Source organism: Plasmodium cynomolgi, chromosome 5 (assembly GCF_000321355.1).
Source record: "Plasmodium cynomolgi strain B DNA, chromosome 5, whole genome shotgun sequence".
In the NCBI taxonomy this organism is placed as follows: domain Eukaryota; phylum Apicomplexa; class Aconoidasida; order Haemosporida; family Plasmodiidae; genus Plasmodium; species Plasmodium cynomolgi.
Window position 1 is genome coordinate 918994 of NC_020398.1, and position 22450 is coordinate 941443.

Below are 22450 nucleotides of genomic sequence, written 5' to 3' on the forward strand. Positions count from 1 at the left end.
GTAGCGCACAGAGGGAGAGAAGAAGGGCTGTAGGTGTAACGTGAGAGCAGAGACAGAGGAAGAGGAGAAAACCAGCACAGGTGTGGATAATACAGAATACATTTTTTTTTTTCTATCCCCATAGTGACCCTACTTCCCCTCCTTCCCCTCCTTTTTTGGTGAAAGCAAATGCGCCAGAGCAGGAAAAGCGAAGCGCCCAATGTGCAACTGCTCTGCGAAGGTAGGAAGGAAGAAGCCTCAGAGTTAGGGACAATCGAAGAGGCGAAGTAAACTGAAGGAGAAAGGGACGACTCCCCAAAAAAATATTAAACGGACGTCGCACCTACGAACAGGGAAGTAACACAATGGAGCTGCTACTGCATCTGTTGGAGTATCTCCTAAACAAACTCGGAGTTAAAAAGTACATTAAGGGCGTGAAGCATATGTGCATGAACAGCATTAAGCATTTAATTTGGGAAGAAATAGAACTAACCCCCTTTACAGTTTGCCTCCTTGATGGCCTGGTGAGAAATACACAGGGGGGAAAATCAAATAGGGAAAGCAACACACACAGGAGAGGTTTGTTAAAGAGGAGGAAGAGGCAACGTAAAGAGAAGGGAGCGTTCGGTGACTATTTGGATTACTTGGATTCTCTGAAGGAGAGGAAACACCAACTCAGCTTTGACATTTTCTACGTCGGTAGGGTGGAGGTGGACTGGGGCATCCCCTCCAGCAGGGGCGGAAGTAGGAGCGGAAGTAGAGGCAGAAGTAGAGGCAGTGGTGTGCGCGACTTAGACTTTTACAGTGGCCTGACTGCACAGGTGGAAAATGTCTTCGTGAGTGTGAAGTTAGAGGAGGGGGAGCCGGAGGGAGGACGAGAGGGGAAGAACGGAAAAAAGGCAAACAGGGTGAGCGGCACGATGAGCGGCACGGTGGGCGGCACGGTGGGAAGAGCCGAAAACGATGGTGAAGGTGGCGGCACGGTGGGAAGAGCCGAAAACGATGGTGAAGGTAGCGGCACTGCGGATAGGCACGAACCCGAGGAGATTAGGAGGAGCTTCCCCCTTGTCGCTCTCCTCCTCGCCATTTTTTACCTCAACGTCGTGAAAAAGAAGCTCTACACCATGGCCTGCTCCTTCCTCAAGTACATCACGCATAACTTCATAAAAAGGAGTCTCCTCCGCCTTTTCAAACAAGCGCTTTTTAAGATGGCCACGAAATACATCCTCTGTTTTGACATAAAAAATATTAACATCGTTTTTGAAGATACACTATCGAATGGAAAAAAAAAAGTCTACCTTTCTATGCACATCTATGAAGTTCACGCGGACAACTGTAGCTTTATCCTCAGCAGGGAGAGAGAGGAAAGTCACGTAATGGAAATGAAACACAATCGAAACGTTATCACATATGGAAAGAAAATCATTTACAACGATGGGGATACCCTGAACAGGAATACCTACGTGGATTTATTCAATGTTATTATAAAACAGCTGAGTGTTTACCAAGATCGAAGGAGTCAACACATCAGTAGGAGCGATATATTTGAGGATAAATTTAAGTATAAGTTTTTTTTTTTTAATGTGAATGTAACACATCAGAGGGAGTGCCTGCTGAAGGAGACTAACTTCTTGTGTGATGTGTCGAAGGACAGGACTAGCCAGAGGTACCTCCTTAGCGTCGTCACCCCGAGCGTTCAGCTCGCCCTTTCGAATGATAGGCTATACACTCTCTATTTGTTTTTGTATAAGTACGTCTGTATTGCGAGGGGGGGTAGTTTTCAATCGGAGCGGGGGCGAACGCAGGGGAGGCAACCTCATCGTGGGGAGCCTCATCGTGGGGAACTTCACCATGGGCAATCACATCGTTGGCACCCCTCGAGGGAGGTCACCACAGTGCAGAAGAACTTGCGTCGTAAGCATCGAAGAGGAAGAGTCCGCATCGCCGGAGGAACGAAACTGCTCGAGTTTGACTTTCACATGGGACAGTTCAAAGTGGATTATGCATACAGCGGGGGGAATGACTCCCTTTGCTGTTTCTGCAAAAACGTGGACCTTTTATTTGCGCTGAAGGAGGAGAGTTGGGTTCCAGCGAAGGCGGCTCGGCGGGCGTGCCGCGGTACAACACAGGAGGAGGGAGCGGTGAAAACTCTCACACTGCACAACTTCACCTACTCGCTGGATTCATTTTCCGTGACGGAATCCTACTCGAGTTTGTCCCTTATCGTGAGTAAAGTAAAAGAGGAGCTGCTTCGATTCAACACAAAAAAAAGTTATGCCTTTAAGAAGGTCATTTATAATGGCCTCCTAGACATCACGTGCGCAGAGTACGCCAGTGTGAGCGCCGCTCTCGCTGGTAGATACGGCTTCACTGCTTCACCAAGGGGGAAGAACAGACACTGCCTCATCGCACAAGTGCATAGGAGGTGCGAACGGGGGGGGAGTAGATCAAGCGAGTACAGCATAGGTCTACAAATTGAGTGCATCAATTTGGTGGTCAGTCGTGTAGATAGGTTCTGCGTGCTGGTGGGCTGCCTGCTGGAGCGGGACCTCTTCGTGCTGCACCACCATTTGGGGGTGAGCGGTGGGAAGAAGGCACAAAGTAGCGACCCGAACAGTGGCAACCCGAACAGTGGCAACCCGAACAGTGGCAACCCGAACAGTAGCAACCCGAACAGCGGCAGCAGTCGGGGGAGCCCCCATCCATCGCTAATTCACATAAACACGCAGATAAAACGAATCAAAGTGGAACTAACGAATCTGCGCGCACCCACGCTGTTCCTTTGTCTGGACCACACACTCCTACACTTCACGAATCAAAATATCATGCATGTAAAGAAAAAGGCAATAAGCAAGATACGGACATGTAGGAATTTTCTCCTAACGAAAGAGTTAAAGATCAAAGGGAGAGAGATCCACAATCATGTTAACATAACCTACAGAATAGCTAACATATATTCCTATTTGAAGTATGAGGGAAGCACCCACATTTTGGTCTTCCCATTTTCTTTGTTCTTCACCCTGGACAGGACTAAAATGTACAGAGTCAAAATTTCTATCATTTCGCTAGTCGTCGAGCTGAACAGCAATGTTTTAAATTTGTTGAGAAAATTATTTTGGGACCCCGAGGAATGTGCGCACAGGGGGAGAGGCGATATAAGCGGCGATAGGGGCGGCAATATAAGCGGCGATAGGGGCGGTGATAGAAGCGGCGATGGAAGCGGTGATAGGGGCGGCAATATAAGCGGCGATAGAAGCGGCAGAAGCAGCAGCAGCGGCAGCGGGACTGAGTACTTCACGTCGGAGCTCCCGCCCGAAACAACTCTGCTGCGTTACCCTCAGGGAAGAGAAAAAAGGGAAGACATACCAACAAGGATGAGTCATGCAAAGGAGGACGTTATGTCGATAGAGGAAGAATTAAACGTTTTATTCGGGGTATTAGAAGTATTTTTCGATAATGATCAAATGACGAATGAGACGAATGAGGAAGACCATTATGTAAGTTCCTCCTTCAGTGTTACATATGTCCTAAATTTTTTTATTAACGTGAGGATAAAATTTGCTTGCCGCCATGTGAGCTTCTTCTTCTTTCTATGTAAGGAGGACACAGCCAATGTGAAGAATCGGAAGAATAAGAAGAAAAAAAAAAAAATAATCGAATGTTATAACCTTTTACAATCGGATGAAGTGAGATCGAATCGATTGGACAAGGTGAAAGGCATAGAGAGGCACATCGAAGCATTTCACTTTAAGTTGAGATCGGAGAGGACCACTTTTCATTTTTTTGCCACGAAGAAGAAAAATGCTTACCTCCTTAAGAACAAACTGTACATTTGCGACTTTGCTTCATTTTGTGATTTTAATATCCGTTCGGTTCCTTTGCTTTTTGAGTCCCTCAGGGGGTTGAGGGTGTACTCTCTTGCTGACCCTGGGGGGGAAAGGAAAATTGCAAGGCTGAGGTCGTGTGGTGGGTGCATCCCGGGTAACGTTCTAGAGGAGAAGTTGGTAGGAAGGGAAGGGGTAGAAGGGGGGTACACCAGAGGGGCCCACCAGGACTGCTTCTCTCACCAGGACTGCTTCTCTCACCAGGACTGCTTCTCTCACCAGGACTGCTTCTCTCACCAGAATTGTCACTCTCACCAGAACTGCCGCCCTCACCAGAACTGTCGATGCCCCGCGCTCACCCTGAGACACCAGTGCCAGCTGACGCACTCGGGGGAGCTCAAAAGACACGGCGTGAAGAACAAGCACATAATTGCATGCTACTTGGAGAGGCTGGATCTGTATATACACGACTTCATCCTGAACGTGGCGTATTACGCATACGAGCGTTTGTGGGCAGTGCGGAGGGGGGATGTTGATCATGCAGGGACCAATCATCTCACAAAACGTCCACGCAGAAGAAATATATTCCCTTCCGAATCAGACCTTCTGCAGCTGAGAAGGAACAACAACAACTTCTACAGATCTGTTACGAAGAAAATGTTACGATTCATCTTTCATTTCATCGCGAAAAGAATTACCTGCTCGTTTCTTTTTATGGAAAAGAGGGACGATATGATCAGGGAGCAGAGACTCTCCCTCGGTGAAACGAGGAAGCATTTTAAGATCGAGACGAATTACCTTGTCGTTAAGTTGAGGAGTCACTTTGCGAGCATCGAAACGGTGAAGGAATCAGGCGGACTTCACTGGGGCGAAGCAGTGAAAGAAGTAGCAGACGTGGAAGCGGAAAATACTATCTCTGAGGAAGAACAAGTAGTGGGAGTCTCCTCAGGCGGAAAGGTCAACCAACTTCCTACCATACAAAAAGATCTTAGAAAAAGAACATACCAAAAGAAAAAACGAAAACTCGCAAAAAAGTGCGCCATGCGAAGTAGGCGCCATTTTTATGTGTGTAAATTGTTCTTCCATATGTTTGTAAAGGAAACCACTGTAATGAGGTACATCGTGGGGGGGGCGGAAGTGAAGAAGGGGAAGGAGTGCACAGGGGAGGCGAAGCAGCTAGGAGAAGAAGGGGGGGGTGCGGAGAATCGGACGCTTTCCAGGACATCCATTACTAGTGCGGGCCCCCCCATTGGCCCATGCCGCCACGCATCGCAACGCAGTCTAATTTTGAGAGAGACATCGAGAGAGGCATCGAGAGAGGCATCGAGAGAGGCATCGGCAGAGGTGGTGAACGCCCAGCCGGCATATAACCCCCACAGACGGAGCGTCACCCACGCAAGAACGAAGAAGCCAAAGAGAAGGAACGTCTTCGTAAAAATCGAGGGAATAAATTTGATCCTTTCGGACCTACTCAACATGGTGATTTATTTGAACAGCCACAGGGTGCGAGTATCTTCACATGTGAGCGTCTTGGATTCATTAAAAAGGTACATCGAAGCGATTAAGGAGAGCTTCCAGAACCCGTTTTTTAGAACCCATTTTCCGCTTGATAGATTGACCAGTGATAGAAGCGCAGCTGAAGAGGTGAGAGATTTTATAAAAAGGAGGAACAAGTATGCACCTGGGGGGAGGCTCACCATGGGTGGACACACCATGGATGGACTACTCACCAAGGGAAAGGTCTACCCAATGGAAGAAAACAGAAGAAAGAGCATCCCCATGTGGTACGAACCAAGTGGGATGCTCTTCCAAGTTAGAAAGGTACACATTACTGTAAACAGGGTCACATGCAGCTGTACCTACTTTGTACGTCCACTTGGGGAGGAAGGGATCACCAGAAGGAGAGGTGCTGACTGTTCAGGTGAAGCAACTAACAAAGGGAAGCCGAGGAAGAAGAAGGAGAAGGAGAAGAAGCAGAGGAGGAAGGAAAAACTGCTATTGAAAACAAAAAAAGGGACATTCATTTTTGCTCGTACTTGTAATGGAACGACACAGAGGAGACAAGTCCTACAGGTGATTTGTCTCGTGAAAAGTAAACTCTGCGACGTTCATATATTTTTGAAAGGGTTAGAGGATGGGAAGAAATTTCTGATTTTTCAGTCCACTTATCTCTACCTGGGGAGTCAAATGAGGTTTGAGCTCCCCGCGAGGAAGGTGCGTAGAAGAGGTGTGAAGATGGTGGGTAGAAGCGGAGGTAGAGTGGGTAGACGCGGAGATCGAGTGGGTAGACGCGGAGAGAGGCGAGCCGATGAACCACCCAACTGCGCCCAGCGAACGGATCACCCATTCCCACGGTTGCCCTATCCTTCCTTAACATGTTTGAGGCGCAAAGGGAAAGCTCGGCTCCTCTTTAAGATGTTGAGATGCTTGAATAGGAAAATAAACACACGTAGGGGTGATGCGTCCTGTTCTTCGCCAACGCAGGGGGGACGCGAACCAAACGAAGTGCATATCAAAACGGTACTAAAATCGTACAGCAGTAACGGAGAGAAGGGAGACGATGGACGCGTCGGACGTAACTCCTCCTTTAACGTTCTCCTGAACGAGGGGAACATCGTCTCGTTGGTTAATTTGTACGCGTGCGTGGTGGAGCTGTGCGCCAAGGCGCAGCGCCTCCAGCGCAGGTACGGCTTGGGTGGAAGTAGCATCGGGGGTGACGTCGGGGGTGACATCGGGGGTGGCTTCGAACACGGCACCGGTCGCAGCATCGGTCACAGCATCGGTCGCAGCACCGGACACGATGGCCGTGGTGGAAGTCGACGTGACGGACGTGAGCGCCCAGATGGTCGCACATGGACCAGGATGCGAGGCAAGCGACTCGCGCGAATCATCCGCAGAGTGCATGCCAAGCACAGGGTGAAGAAGATGCGATCCGTAGAAGGGGCGGATGCGCTCCGGCGGGGTAGCAGACCAGGGATCGACCCACGAAATGGTCGCTTTGTGGGGCCGAAGGAGGCAACGCAGAATAGGGGGATCCGTTTAGCTGCCACGGGAGTGAGTAAATGGGTCAATCAGAGGAGTGCCCTTCTGTCGAAGCAGCGGAGTGACCACCCCCCCACACTTCCCCTTGTGGATGCGCTGCTCAAATCCGTGAGCTTCAAACTAAAAAATGTTTTTTTGCTGTTCCACACGGACAGAGAGAACGCCTTCTTCCTGGGGACGTACGTAGGCAGCCTCAAGGGGGAACTCACAAGGAAGGGGAGCAGAAGAAGCAAACAAAAGACGACGCACAATTTTAGGTACATACACGAGTTGAAAGAACTGCTCCTATTCAGCAGCAACGACTATTTTGATTCAAAGGGGAAGGTGTATCTATTCGAAATGTTTAACTCCTTGTCGAAGCGAAACTACCAAAATTGTATGAACATGTTCATATTTTTTTTAAAAAAAAAAAAAAAAAAAAAAAAACTAAATTTTGAAGTAGGAAATTTGAAGAGGAAGATAAAGTGCCTTGAGGGGGTCAGCACAATTGGCCAGCAATGCAAAAACGGGGTGTTGCTCATCAGGAGAAATTTTCCAACTGAAGAGAGAAAAATTATCAATCAGGTAAAGAAAACACAAACGGTGTTAAGCAAACGGAAAGGTAGCATTGTTATGAGGAATGACGGGATGGTCATTAAAGGGGTAGGACACACACAGGAGAGAAAGGAAGAAGCAAGAGTGCCACTTCGAACGGGAAGGAAATCACCGGACAGACGGAAAACAAAACGATGTATTCCTCCCCCAACTGAAGTGGCAACCGTTTTGAAGACAGCAGTTTTAAACAGGAGGAAGGAGCTGCTTAAGGAGTACTTCACGAATGTTACCTATTACGAAAGGGAGTGCACAAAAGTGGAGAGGAGTAGTGCCATCCTGTTTGGAAACAGACATGCACATATCGGTGTTGAAAGCACAGTTCGTTGCACGTGGAGTGCATTAGAGTTGATAGAAGGGAGAGCTAGATCTAGGATGAGAGCCAAAATGATCGCCACGAGGAAGGAGATTAACCAAAGTGGAAAAATGAGCGTGCATGTGAAGTACACTGTGAAAGAAAACTCTGCGATTAAGGTGACCGTCAAGCATACATACCGCGATGTTTGTTTCTTCCTCCCCATGCATACCCTTGTCAAGTTGCAGAAAATTGTGAGCACGTCCAAAATGTGGAGAGCGTTTCAGTTGTTGTCAGTTGGGAGAACTAGACAAACGAAACAACATAGTGAAGCAACACAGAGTAAAGAAAAAAAAAAACTTTTTCTTTCATACCAATTTAAAATATTTTTTGCTAACCTGAATGTGCATGTGTTATCTGCATGTACCTACCTTATGGATAATGTTAAAGAGAGTGGAGAGGAAATCCTATACGATCTGAGTCTCGTGAAGGAAAAAACGAGACATGCCTACAGCAGTGGACGCATCGAAAGTGGTGATAAAGGAAAAGCAAGCAGAGCTAAGCTCGAGAGGGAAGAGAACCCCAAAATTTTTGGTCAGGAAGGGACAAACGAGTTGCATAATAAACGGAGGAGGGAAGCCCTTTTTACTGAAATGTCGAAACGAAAGAAAGGGAAGAATGAACACATTTATGTGAACCCCCCCGAGGTGAAGCACCATCCATCCTATTTAGGTGATGAACGAGCAGTGGAACGGAAAAATGTCTACTTGGTGAAGCAGAAAAAAAAAAAAAAAGTCGATAGGAACATGAAGAGGAGGGTATTCCTGTACGACTTGGTGGTCAACACTAGTGTGAAGGTGGACATTGAGAAAAAGAAGCGGAAAAGGAAGAGGGCCATTCGGAGGGGGGACGACCACATGCAGGCGCAGCGATGGGGGGAGACGCAGCTAGGGGGGGAGGCGCTGTGGAAGCATGCCCCTCACAGGGAAAATCCAGCAAAAAGGGAAGAAGCACAAAAAGGCACCCTCGTTCACATCAACAAAACGCACTTTAACATATCCATGCAGCACCTCAGAGTTAAGTGCGGCCTCCTGCACGCACCCCTAACTACTCACAGCGCGATAAATGTCATGCGGGTGGAAAAGGTAGACGGCTCATCCAACCAGGCAAAGCACCACAAGGTGTACTTGAGCTTGATAGGCGTTCGGAAATTCAATTTGCGTCGTTGTGGGGCAATGTCAGCCGAGTGCATGGAGAGTCAGATAAACGGGAGTGGAGATTCGAAGCGTGTCTGTTGTGATGATGAACTGCGAAGAGGGAGAGATTCGCTACAGGATGAGGATGAATCGAACATTAGTGTGATCCCCCTACGAGAGTTCTGCCTGTACAACGTCGTGGAGTGCATGAACATCGTGTGCTTTTGCACGCGAGTGAACTATGTGCTTAATCGAGGAGAGTCCTTACACATGAAGGCGGGTGACAAGGGAGGGAAGAAATTCTCCCCCAAAGTTTTCACACCCAATTTTGCAGCCCTGAATGAGAACCGCTTATCAGAAGAGGGGAGCAACACGTTGAAGGGAACGAGTTGCTTTTCCTTCGTCTCGAAGAGGAACAGTACCGAGCGGGGCGTGACTACCCCCCTCAGTAGTAACTCCTTCTCGCATTACGCACCATCGGGGAGGGGAAACACGTATGGGGGAAGCGGCGGGAGGCACGCGCCCCTCGAAGCGAACCATGTGAAGCGGACCAACCTAGTGAAGCAAGCCAAGCAGCCGATTAACACCAACCGCAGGAATGACGCGGGCCAAATGGTGAGCAGACTGATCACCCCTCAGGCCAGGGGCACCCCTTTAAATAATCCCACTACTAATTGGAACGGGAGAAAAACCGCTACACACTCAAAGGTGCTCGTCACGAAAAATTGTGTAAGCCTAATTGTGAGCAACGTGTCCGTAGGAGTGAACAATAACGATCTGCTGATATTGAAGTATGTGGTGGAAGACTTGGAGGACTTAGGGAGGAGGTTTCGGGAGGGGAAGGTGTACACGTGTAGGTACAGCTACCGGGGGGTGGTGATCTCGTCCAAGTTCCGCAAGGGGAGGCGCGTCATCCAACGCGGCAGCAAACGTGGCAGCAAGTGTAGCGGTAAGTGTAGCGGTAAGTGCAGCGGTAAGTGTAGCGGTAAGCGGGGCAGTGAGAATTGGGGGGAACGTCCCGTTGAAGACAAAACTGCTGCGCACAGCGAGCGTGGGGGGAAGAAGAGTCCTGGAAAACCGCTCACACGAACGACAAACAAGCTACACATGAACGTGGACGCGATGAAGGTATCCTTCCTAACTCTGGGGTACCTACACGAGCTATTCTCCCTAAACAGTGTCAACAACCAACTGACTCTGAGAAGCATACTCCGAAAGGGGAAAGCCAAAAAAACACAAGTAGTGGCAAACATGAAGCAGATTAATGCAGTCTCCATAGACGTAATACATTTGTACAACTTTTTGTTTAAAAACTCGAGGAAGATTCCATTTGTGGATTCATTCGATCTGTCTGTGCATTACAACATGGATGAGAAAAAAAAGAGGAAGTTATGGATCTATATAAAAAATGACGTACATATTTATATGGGGAGAGGGATAGTTAACTTGCTCCTCCTCTTTAAGCAGCATTTTTTTCATTCTCATTTGGCGTACCATGAGTGTATCCTGTGCAGTCAGGTGAATAACGAGAAGGTAAAGACCATCAGGGACTTGCGCAATTTTGTTTCCTTGCAAAATAAGCTCCACAAAGAGTTCATAATAGTAAAAAATTACACTCCGTACAACTTGGCATTCGAATATGAGGAGAACGTTGGGTTGGTGAAGAGGAACCAGGACAGTGTCATTCTGTGTGCTAATTTGTTTTTCCTCCTCATTTACAGTGTAGAGGATTCCAGCTTGAGGAAGAAAATTTTTCTCAAGGGGAGGAACTACCTCTCAGGGGGAGGGGGCCACCACAATGCTGATCAGTACGAACCCGACTTTGGACAGCCCTACGGGGGATACCCACACGGGAGGCACTCACACGGGGGATACCCACACGCGCAGCAGGACACACACCATAAGAAGTTACTCAATGAGAAAAACTACTTCCACATCGACGTGGGGATCCATGACAACAAAAAGTGTATTTACGTTTATCCCTATTTTTTTGTTAACATTCTGTTCGATGAGTATCTCAAGCGAGATGCCTCCGCGATAGTGGGTGACTCCACTTTGACCAAGAACGACGATCCTTCAGGTTCACGGGAAAAAAAGAAAAAAAAATTTCTTCATTTGAAGTTAAAATTTATTAAGGCAAATACGATTAATACATGCGTGGTGAAGGACAACCAGACTTCCTTCAGCATCCCCTTTCACTTTATGAAGCGGTGTGAATACATCCAGCTCGTGTTGAAGATGCATAGAGATAAACTCTACGTGAGTAACAAAATGAAGTATTCTCAATTTTTGAAGCTCAGGAGGTATATCTTTAGGGACATTCACGACGGTGTACATGTACTCTACTGCAGCTTCTTCTTTTTGGTGAAGAAGCGCGCGCATGGAGAGGCGGCAGGGGTGCACCCCGTGGGGAGGAGACAAGTAGAAGGGGAAGAGGTGAGAGGAGTACGCGCAAACGAGGTAGCGGCGAGAGGAGTACGCGTAAACGAGGCAGCGGAGAGAGGTGTACGCGTAAACGAGGTAGCGGAAAGAGGTGCACACTTCGATGGGGCACCCCTGCAGGGGAATGCCCGAGTGCAGCCCGCCACCCGAGTCGACACAGAAGAAGCCAAATACTCCAAAATATTCAGCGTCGTGCAAATTATAAATAAAAACGTACATGTACTATCCATCCAAAATTGCATGAAGATAATTAACCTAACTCCATTCAACATCAATGTGTTGTTAAAGAGAGAAAAAGGAAGAATCAAAACGTACAGCATACATAGTTTCGATTCTGTAAATGTGTATCATTTTTGCTTCCTCGACAATCTGATTCTGAATTTCAGTCTCTCATTCTATCGACAATGGATTAAATTTTTGAGGATAAACAATGAGGCTTATTTTACACGTGCGGAAATGAAACAAGATTTTTTCGTGACTGCCAACGGAGGGGAAGTTCGCCAAACGGGAAGTACCCCCAGGAATGAAAACGGAACAGAACACCACACAAGTGTAAAAAATCTCCCCAAAATTTTATTTTTTGATATCGTAAAATTTCACAGTCTCTACTTTGTGGTCTATATATACATGCATGAACAGAACTACAATATAGCCATCGTGAGTAGGCATAATATTATGAATTACACGAGAAACGTCTTGCAGTACTACGTGTTGAATGATGAGGAGGACTGCCTGGATGACCTCAGATTAGAATGCGAGGTTAAGAAATACAGTTTGAAGGAAACGTATACTGCCCTCAAAGAAAATTTGCTTCTGCTTTCCCCGGTCATGGAAAGGAGAGTCTTCACTTTGGACGAGGATATGTTAAAAGTAGAAGAAAGAAAAAATATATCTGAGGAGGGAGACAAAGGGAGAGAAAAAGGGAAAGAAAGAGGGAAAGAAAAAGATAAAGGCAAAAACTACGGTCACAAAAACTGCGGAAGCAGCAGCAGCAACGACGAGCCGTGTATTAAGAACTACTGCTTCAACCACCGCTTCGCTCTCAACAGTTACAACAAAACGATGGCCAACGACTCCGTCTCCTACGAAATAAATAAGTCCTACACCAAGGTCATACAGCTAAACGAGGAATACGTCACTGTGCGGGTCCACCACTTGCACTTCCACTGCTTTGGGATTTCGTTCATTCAGTTCTTTCCCTACCTCGTTTTGGTCAACCTAACAAAGTACACCTTCGAGGTGAAGTCCAAGCCGCACGATGCGCTGGAGAAGGAGCAGCGCCAGCGACAAGAGCGGCAGCAACAGCAGCGGCAACAGCAGCGGCAACAGCAGCGGCAACAGCAGCAGCAACAGCACCCGCAGCTGTACGACTCGAACGAAAGCGACGACCTGAACTTCAGCGAGCACTCCTGCTTTTCCCCTACCAGCGAGGACGACTCGGGGTTCGACCTGGGGGGGGAAATCAGACCAAGTGGGGGCAGCGGGCCAAGTGGGAGAAGCGGACCAAGTGGAAGAAGCGGGCCAAGTGGGAGAAGCGGGCCAAGTGGGAGAAGCGGAGCGAGAGAACATTGTGAACGAAGCAACTACCTCGGCAGAATCGCCGCCCTCTTTGACGAAGAAAAGGTGGATAGCAGACGCCCTGACCGCACCAACCTGTTGGACAGCATGAGCTTGCAGGAGCTAAACATAAAGAACAAAAGTGCGTGGGATTTTATCAGTTTCAAAATAAGGCAGCGGGGGGAGGGAAGCGAAGAAGCGCTCCTCGGCCAAGTGGCACCGGGGGAAGAAGCGGAGAATGAGCTCGAACGGAACGTCTTGACCAAATCCGAAAAGTCCGAAAAATACGAAAAGTCCCAAAAATACGAAAAGTCCGAAAAGTCCGAAAAGCCCGAAAAATACGAAAAATCCGAAGTGAACCGCCCAGAAAGCGCCAAACTTGTTACCTACGCGCGAGCGCTGAAAGTGTTGACTCGGAAGACCCACGAGAGGAGGGGGAGCCCCCGAGTAGTGAAGACCAAACACGTAAGGGGGAAGTACATAAGGATCCACAAAAGATGCGCTACCTACTTTTATACGTATAAGTATGCACAGATCTACACGAAGAACAACCAACACCTGACGGTGGTGAAGGAGAAGCTCTTTCATATTGCCACCATAGAGAAGGACAAAACGTATTACGTTTTTATTAAGAGAATTCCACTCGTGTCGGGGCAGGTAGAGGGGAGGAGCAGTAGGCCCATTGGAGGGGGGAGCAGTAGGCCCATTGGAGGGGGGAGCAGTACACCCATTGAAGGGGGGAGCAGTACACCCATTGAAGGGGGGAGCAGTACACCCATTGAAAGGGGGAGCAGTAGACCCATTGGGGGAATCCACCCTAGGAGGGAACAGCCCGCAAGAAGAAAAACCAGCAGGTGTGATAATAACGATGATGGTATAGACGGAATGGGGCGCACTTCTGAGGAAGGGGAGGAAGAAGACAGAGGAGAGGAGACCCCCATGGAGGAAGCCGCCCCTGTTGAGGAAGCCTCCCCTGTTGAGGAACCCCCCCCTGTAGAGGACCCCCCCCATGGAACGCTCCGCTCAGACGAGTACGAGCGCTCCCTGCACGCATACAACCGGTTGAGCGAACTGAATATCGACCTCGTTACATTCACGAAGAAGAACACCATGAGAGGAATTTTCAAAAAATACAAAGAAAAAATAAACGAACAAGTAAACAAAAAGGGGAAAATCCACATTTACAACAATTTAGATGTCCCCTTTTTTATCAACCCAGCCCAAAGCAGGCATCTATTTTATGTAAAAAACAAGTACGTACACTTCAAAGATGAAAAATTTATTTTTTTTTTTTTCCCAAAATTTATATTAATGAACAAGACCATACAGCTGTTACTAAAGCTGGGAGATGACACACCACTGAGAAAATACCAATCCGTCAGGAACTACCTCCATTTGATGAAGACTGCAGAGATGAATCAAAATTTTCATGTGATGAAAATCTCCTTGATTTGTAATCTCATTTCATCCTTCTCCTTTTCCTTTTTCCTTCTCAAAAGGATGAAAATTAAGGATATAGTCCCCTCCTCCAATGGAGAAAACCAACTCGTGTACTACGAACTGTACCTTGTGAAGCATCACTGCGATATCGTACTGAACAAAAATAATGAAGTCAATATATTTGTAAATGGATTTAGAGAGTCCCAATTTGTGAAGAATATTTTTTCACTGGATTATTGTTTCTATTTCCTCAAATGGGAAAATAACATGATAGGGGGATATCCAAGTGGGGTCCCATCCAATCGGGATGATACAAATTGCACACTCCCTCGGAAGGAAAACACAAAAGGGGTCATCTACATAAATAATCTCTATGGACTAAGCGAGAATGATCTCGTCAATGTTAAATTTTTTATTAAAAGCGTTAATTTGCTACTAACCTTTGAGGACGTATCGAGGGAGGCCATTGCTCTTGTGCACATGAATCAAAAAATTCAGTTTAGTAAAATTTTTTTCAATTTTTACACCTTCCAATGCCTGAGTAGGAAATCCCTCGCGAGGAGGAAGAGATGCATAGGGTTCTGCGAGGTGAGGAGGCCCCGGAAGGAGGGGCGGCCAAAGGAAGGGCAGTCGAAGGAGGGGCGGCCAAAGGAGGGGCGGCCAAAGGAAGGGCGGCCAAAGGAACGCCCGCCCCGCCGCAGCGAGTTGGTGGACGCCAAGCCCTCCCCAAGTCGGGCTCTTCGTAACGGCATTCGCAGCGGCGTGGTAGCATTGCCCAACCGGAGTGCTGCCCCGAGAAGGGGGGGAACAAACAGGCAGTGCGAAAATATAGTCGCTGTGGAGGAGTCATCCTCTGCGGCTTTGTCCGATGAGCTGGATGAATGGGCAGAGAGCCCCCTAAGGAGAAGCAGCAGCATCGTGAGGAGACTACTCAGAAGAGGCAGGCCAGAATATATAACGACGCTGAACACAGACATGAACATGACCAACCAAATGGCAGGAAAATCCCATGCTCTGACAAAAAAAAATATTTCAAAGATTTACAACGTGTATAGATTATTCAAAAGTAAGCTGTATTGCCAATACGCCTCTCACTTGTTCAGCAGTTACGTGAAGAACGTCTATCTGTACAAGCAACTGTTCGAGTTGTTAAGAAGCAATGTCCATGTGGTCAGTATGAGTTTTTCTGATTTCTACGAGAGAGTACTTATCCTAATCGATAACATCCGTGTAAGCAAAGAAGACGAGGGGGGGGAGAAAAAAACGTTTGTAGGAAACAGCCACACCATTCTTACCAAGTATAATGACGAAGAAACCTTTGTCAGTGTTAATATCGATCTGCTAAAACAGAGGGTTATGAAATACAAGCATATTTATAATAGCTTGAATATCGTGCATGCTTGTTGTCACTTGGAGAGAGCGCGGAGGCAGGGAAAGAGGCGCAGGCAGGGGAAGAGACGCAAACAGAGACAGACCATCGAGTGGGTTGTGCCCTCATCAAATGGGGCCTCGACGAACAGGGGGAGGGTGACCCACTTAGCGGGAGAGACGAACACAAGAAGAGTCACCTTCTCCGAAAGGAACGCTGCACGCATTGCCAACTCGAATAGTTTTGCCAAAAATAGGGCACACGCGCTACTGTACAGTGCGTACTATTTTTATAAGAGGGGGAAGGACTCACGGCGAGGCTCCTTCGATGGTGACTCCGCGAACCACGGTGACGCTGCCAACCATGGTGACGCTGCCAACCGTAGTGACGCCGCTTACCACGGTGACGCAGCGAACTACGGTGCGCCGACCCACCAAATAGACAACCTCGTCCAGTTCATCGAGCAGATAAAGAAGCAGAAGCTGCGCAGGAGTCGAAGGGAAATCATAAAAAATCTGACAATCGAAATCTCAAGTCTGAGCCTGACCCTGGACTATAACTACTTCGTTAACATCGTGCCTCTTTGCTACGAGTACGTGTGCAGGCAGTGGCGCCAGTACAGCTTGGTCGGCGCTGGGGAGGGCGCGTCCGCGGGGGGGAGGGGCAGCCACAGTAATCGTGGCAATGGTAGCAACCGTGGAAGTGGAAGCAACCGAGGAAGTGGCAGCAACTATAGCAATGGCAGCAACTATAGCAATGGCAGCAACTATAGCAATGGCATCAACTATAGCAATGGCAGCAACCATCGCAGCTGTGGAGACGGCGTGCTGCAAGCCGTGCTGCGGGAAGCGGAAAGCCTGAACAAATTCGAACCATTCGCCTACTCGCGCAGTCTGTATATACCCACGAGCGAAAGAAAAAGGAACTTCCAGCTGTACATATATAACCTGGACATAAAAAAAACGAAGATCTACATTAACGTAAATTATCTGCTCAAGCTATTGTTGACAAAAAATTTCCTCATGAACATATCAGCCATAAAAATCAAAAATAAAAAAAAAAAAATACAATACATTTTAAAAAATAAAAAAATATATTTTTACAATTACATTAGCATTTTTTTTTATCTTCTCAAAAATATAAACATATCAGAACATCCCTCCTCCACGACGTTAAATCTTTTATCCTTTGTCGAAAGTATTTTAAAAAATAATTTGCAGTTACTGAGTCCATTGAATAACTTGTACAGCATTGTAGTCACGTTGAAACACAAATGTGAGCACCAGTTGGAGCATAGCAGTAAAGCGGGTACGAGCATTAACCATGATACAAATAATTATTCATTAAATAAGCACATCAGTCCTTTTTTCAATTTGGAATCCAATCAGGGACTCTTAATTTTATCGAGACATTATCAATACTATTCGCAGCAGAGAGAAAACAGGAGCAGTGCCTACTTGAAGAATTTTTTCTCCTTCAGTTATCCAACTTTTTTTGGGAAGAGTGTTTTTACAAGTCCCTTTTCGAAGGAGCAGCAGCAGCGTAGCGGTACTGACATTCGCAGGACACTCCTGGATGTGCTCAGCCGAGGACCCCCAGGGGATAATGACCTCCTACATAGTCCTGCTGAACCGGTAAATAGGGACATCCCCCTGAGGAGTAGTAAACCCCACACCGTTGAAGCAGACACCAAACAGGTCCGTGCACTACAGCGCGGGAACCGCGTACCACGAGGAACCCCCCAAAATAAGGCGGAACCACGACACACGAGAGAGGAAGCGGACCAACCCAAGCGTAAAAAGAAGAAACTGAAAAGGAAAAAAAAACGAGACATTCAAAATATAACGCACATATCGTTTACGCACAACCTGAGCATAAGGAAGTGAGTTGGGGGGGGAAAATGAACAAAGGAAGGATGGAAGGAACGGATGAACGGAAGGACGAACGGACGAACAGACGAACGAACGAACGAACTGACGAACAGTTCAGTTAAACCCGCTTGACTGTGCGGAGCGGCGGGTGACACCCTCGTCGGAACAGCCGCGACTGGGGGGGTCTCTCCCCAACGGATATATTGATACGATTGTGTATGTAACGGAGCTGCTTCTTTCTTTCTTTCTTTCTTTTTTCCTTTTTCCTTTTTTTTTTCTTTTTTTTGTACCATATGTCACAGTTTCACACCCCCATGACACACATTTCGTGTTCCTTTTATCTGCCTTTTTTTTTTCTCTCTTCAACTTTGTTGCAAATGCAACCGCATCGTCCGATTTGAAAACAAGACATGACTCTGTTAATGGGTGACCTTTGGCCGATTGAATTTTTTCCCCATAAGTGGGCACACACATGAGTGTATGTGCATTTCCGAGGGGGTACCCATTCGTAAAAAACGGCCCCTCCGCAAGGAAGCAAGCACATATGGGGATGCGGGGGCGTGCTTAATTAATAAAGGAGACCATTCCGGCGTAGGACACGGAGGAATCGTTCGTGCTCCTCGCTTGGTTCGACTGGGGAGAGGGGTGCGCATGGGGAGGTGAAGGTGAAGGTGTGCATGTGAAAGTGAAGTTGCGCATGTGAAGGCATGAACACACGTGTAGAAGTGCACACATGTGAACGTGGCGCATGCAAAATGGCCAGGCGCGTGAATGATGTTAAAAGCCAACTGATGGGGAGGACCTACCTGCGAGTAGTGCATCAGTTTGGTGGACACATTTCCGGAAAAGTCTTGGAGCAGCTGAGGGGGCAGGCGGACGAGGGGACAAGCGGGCAAGTGAACGAGCGCACGAGGGGACAACACGTTAGGCATCCCTCAGGTGGCATGTCACCGTACGGCCATACAAGACGCGCCAATGAGCAACCACACGTGGTTACACCCCTCGAGGGGGGGAAACACCTACCTGAAGCATCATCTTTATCGGATTCGACCCGCATATGGTGTTATGCGTTTTGTTCAGGTAATCAATGAAGCCTGCGAAGGGAGGAAAAATGGAACTTTATGAAGAAAGGAAAAAGGAGAGTATAAGTGGCCCTTTACGAATCGAACGGGACAATTAAATCTAAATCGCACTCATCCTAATGAGGACGAACCTGCTATGTCGTGACGACTGATTATATTGGCGGCGTCTCTATCCATGTTCTACAATGGGTTAATGAAAAGGGGAGAGGTACACAGGTCAGTTCAGTTCCCACGTGTATATATACATACGCACATGGGAGGACGAGTAGACATTTGGGCCTTCTCAGGCAGAGTACCTCCACTTGCTTGAAGATGTGCGTGTCGCTGTACTTTTGTAAAATGTTGGTGAAGCTGAATCTGATAAAAAGGGGGGTGCAAACGGGGGGTTGCAAACGGGGGGTTGCAAACGGGGGGTCAGTAACAACGGAGTGGGAATCGAAGAGGGCGACGGAGAGGGCGGGGGGTTCCCAACAGTCGCGAAGCTCTCCTCGTGATGAGCACTCTCTCCGAAGTGGTCAATAACCTTCGCCCGTAGTGACAAAAGTCAGACGAAAACAGAAACAGGTTTCCCTCGTCTTGGAAGTATTTTTTTATCGGGTTGCCTGCAGCGAAAAAAAACACAAACATTAGCATTAGCATAGCATAGCATTAACAGGTGTGTGCTCCTGCATGCGCGGCTAGGACGCCCAGCCAGGTGCCCATTTGCGCGCATCGCCCCTCCCTCCCTGTCGTACAAAAGCGATTTATTTTTTGGATATCATTTCCGATGCAGCCCACATATATGGGGATTATTTTTATGTCCTTTCTGCGGGTGGGGGGAATGCAAAGCAGTGAAGGTGGCTGTCTTCATTTTTTCTGTTCCATTTTGTTGCACTTATTTATTTTTTTTATTTGTTATTTATTTTTTTTTTATTTATTTTTTTATTATTTATTTTTTTATTTTTTATTTATTTTTTTTCCGTTTGGGCATGCAGAAAAGGTTACTCCTTAATTATGTATTTGATCAGCGGCAACTGCATCTCTATGGAGTGCTCTTCTTCGTCGTCCTCGTCTCCGATGAAGTCGAACAGGTGGTCCACGTCGTTTTGCATGATGTCCGAAATAACTACGGTGGGGGAGGGTCAACATGAGGGAATAGGAGCAGAGAAACGAATCGCCAAACGAATCGCCAAACGTATCACCGAACAGATGATCAACGTGGATATGTGACGGGCTTACCCTCCTTGTTTATTTGTAGAAAGCCGAACGGAGTTTCGTACTTCTCCACGTGGGGGAATAGACACCCTTTGTTGTAAATGTGGTGGTTGGGGCCAAGGATGAAAATGTTCTTTCTGCGGGGAGATGGAAAGAAGGAGGAGTTGTTACCTGTGAGGTGTGTGCCACTCAGTATGATCGCCACATCAACAGGGAGCAAAAAAAAGGGGCCACTTACACATTCTCTACGCTGATGCAGGCGTAAACATGGGAATTCGTTTGTAGCGCGTAATCATATCCAGCGTGCCTGAGGGGGGGGCCACGTGAAAAAAAGAAAAAAAAAAAAAAAAAAAAAGAAAAAAAATAAAAAAAAAATAAAAAAAAAAAAAAAAAAGTATAATAAAATAACGAAACAGCAAATGCCAAATGGCAAAGTCGCGCTGATCTGTCCCAACACACACACACACACGGTTGTGTGGAGTGCCTTATGCACGCAGCTTTACGGGCAGATGGCCGCTTTCACGCTTTGCTTCTTGCAGTTTATGCTCTCGAAAAGGGTGTCTATGGAGTTCTTCAGCGCGCTGCCTGCGATGGGGGCGAGGGGAAATAACGAACGGGGGAATGGGGGAATGGGGGAATGGAGGAATGAGGCAGGGATGGGCCGATGGACCGATGGACTGATGGATCGATGGACCGATGGACCGGGTGAATGATGGAAGCCAACCCGGGTGGGGAAAGAACGTTCATCGTATATGGATTCCCATACGGTGGCATGGCTTCCGGACCCCCCCACACCTCTTAACTGCGCAGCTCATCCAGGCATGTCCCCCCCTCATGCAGAGATACATGTGCAAAATTACCATTGCTAGAATACCAAGAGCCCGCGTGGTAGGCCTTCCGATAATTGGTCATGGTTGCGAGGGCAGGCAAACGATAAGATGGCAATTTTCGGGGGCTCAAAATTTGGCGCTTTTAAAAAATCTACTTTGGCAGATCCCCCAAAGAGATGTGACGTCGTGCGAAGGTGAAACGCCTATACACAAGGGCCCACGCCGTTACTACCGCTTCTGCGACTACTACTACTGCCACTGCTATCGCTGTTGATGCTGCCTTGGGGCCCACTGCGGAGGAAAAACCGGTAGAGGTAAACAATTCGACTCATGCGTCGCCTGGTAGTTTATTTTAAAACGTTATTTTGTCCTGCTTCGTTTCGCTTGTACAGCATAGTTCCGTTTTGCTTATTTTTTTTTTTTTTTTTTTTTACGTAGAAAGCGCACTGATTGAGGAGGGGAACAGACGAGTCCAACAAAATGCCCCCCCTCCCCTTCACCCAATTTTGGATACCACATGCCGCCACTTCAAAGGCGTGGAGAAAACACGCGGTGTGGTTCAAATGAGGAACGCTTCACCCTCGTGCGGAGGAAGAGCACACCGCTTAGCCTTACGTGTGGGTGCACGTTTAGTCACAGTAGGCATATCATGGTCGCTCATCCCTCACGCAGGGGCAGTCACATGTGCATCACCGAACGTGCCAAGTGATGGAGTAAACGTTGCTAAAGTGGAAGAACCAACAGCACACCCGCTGGCCCTTCTGAACAGAAAAAAGAAATTCCGTGGATACACAAAGGAGTGCCATTTTAAAAGTGCATCATTTAAAGGGCCACGAAACAGTGATGAGAGTTTTTTTTTTATTTATTATTTTTTATTTTTTTTAAAGAGGAGGAAGGAACTCCATCTGTGCTGATTCATGTAGGCATGTGTTAAGGTGTGCACATGTGTTGTGATGCTCGCAGGCACAATGGTGTGTTCCAAAGGTGGGCTAGGATGTCCCCCTTTTTTTTTTTTAAAGTCCCATTTAGGCCATTGAAACTGGGTGATCATAATCTGAGAATGTACACGCAGTCGCTTGGAAGCAAAATGCGTTTTTGTCCAATCTGCCATTTGGTTAATCGTCTCGGGGAGGAGTAGTCCTCATCGAGGGACTCCTCCCCCTCCTCCAGGTCATTCACGTCCACTTCGTTGGAATTTACGGCTCCTACGCTTCGTGGGTTTTTTCCTCCTCCCCACAGGGCCTCGCCTCATCACTATTTATTTGGTCCATCTCGTACAACTCGCTGTTTTCCTCACCTGTTTCCCGTGGACTTGACTGCGCGTCGTCCCGTTTTTCCGATCCACCAGTTGTGTCATCCTCACGTTGCACTTCTTTATCAGCATCGTCTAATTTGTCCGTTTCGTTCCACATGACACTCCCCAACCGTTCTTTATCCTCCTGCATTTCGATAATCGCCTCGCTTGTTTCACCGTCGCTCCGCTTTTGCAGCGGGGAGGCGGGTTCGCTTTTTGGAGATTCTCTGACCGGTTCGTGCTTCTCAGGGGGGTCACCATTCAATTCGTCCTTGAGATCGTCATGGAGGATATCACATGCGTCGTCATCGCCAACTGCGTTTTGTGTCTCTCCAGCTGTGCTTTCCTGCACATCTTCTGCTTCTTCCTCCTGCACACCTTCTGCTTCTTCCTCCAGCACACCTTCTGCTTCTTCCTCCTGCACACCTTCTGCTTCTTCCTCCA

The 22450-nt window shown here is 47.6% G+C and overlaps 3 protein-coding genes across 3 annotated transcripts; 1 reads left to right on the forward strand and 2 right to left on the reverse strand.

Moving 5' to 3' along the window:
- Positions 1-344: 344 nt before the first annotated feature.
- On the forward strand, positions 345-17621 carry PCYB_053170 (hypothetical protein; the record flags this gene model as incomplete). Its single annotated transcript, XM_004221198.1, has 1 exon — positions 345-17621. The coding sequence occupies one exon, from the start codon at positions 345-347 to the stop codon at positions 17619-17621; it is 17277 nt and encodes a 5758-aa protein (XP_004221246.1).
- A 549-nt stretch (positions 17622-18170) lies between these two features.
- PCYB_053180 (hypothetical protein) lies at positions 18171-20794 on the reverse strand (the record flags this gene model as incomplete). Its single annotated transcript, XM_004221199.1, has 12 exons — positions 20743-20794; positions 20386-20467; positions 20121-20189; positions 19907-20019; positions 19669-19793; positions 19466-19538; positions 19212-19290; positions 18991-19045; positions 18820-18868; positions 18630-18700; positions 18413-18466; positions 18171-18239 (listed from the first exon to the last, which is right to left on the reverse strand). The coding sequence occupies exons 6-12, from the start codon at positions 19536-19538 to the stop codon at positions 18171-18173; spliced, it is 450 nt and encodes a 149-aa protein (XP_004221247.1). The 5' UTR covers positions 19669-19793; positions 19907-20019; positions 20121-20189; positions 20386-20467; positions 20743-20794.
- A 1123-nt stretch (positions 20795-21917) lies between these two features.
- PCYB_053190 (hypothetical protein) lies at positions 21918-22277 on the reverse strand (the record flags this gene model as incomplete). Its single annotated transcript, XM_004221200.1, has 1 exon — positions 21918-22277. A coding segment is annotated over one exon (360 nt), but the record flags the coding sequence as incomplete, so codon positions are not given.
- Positions 22278-22450: the final 173 nt, after the last annotated feature.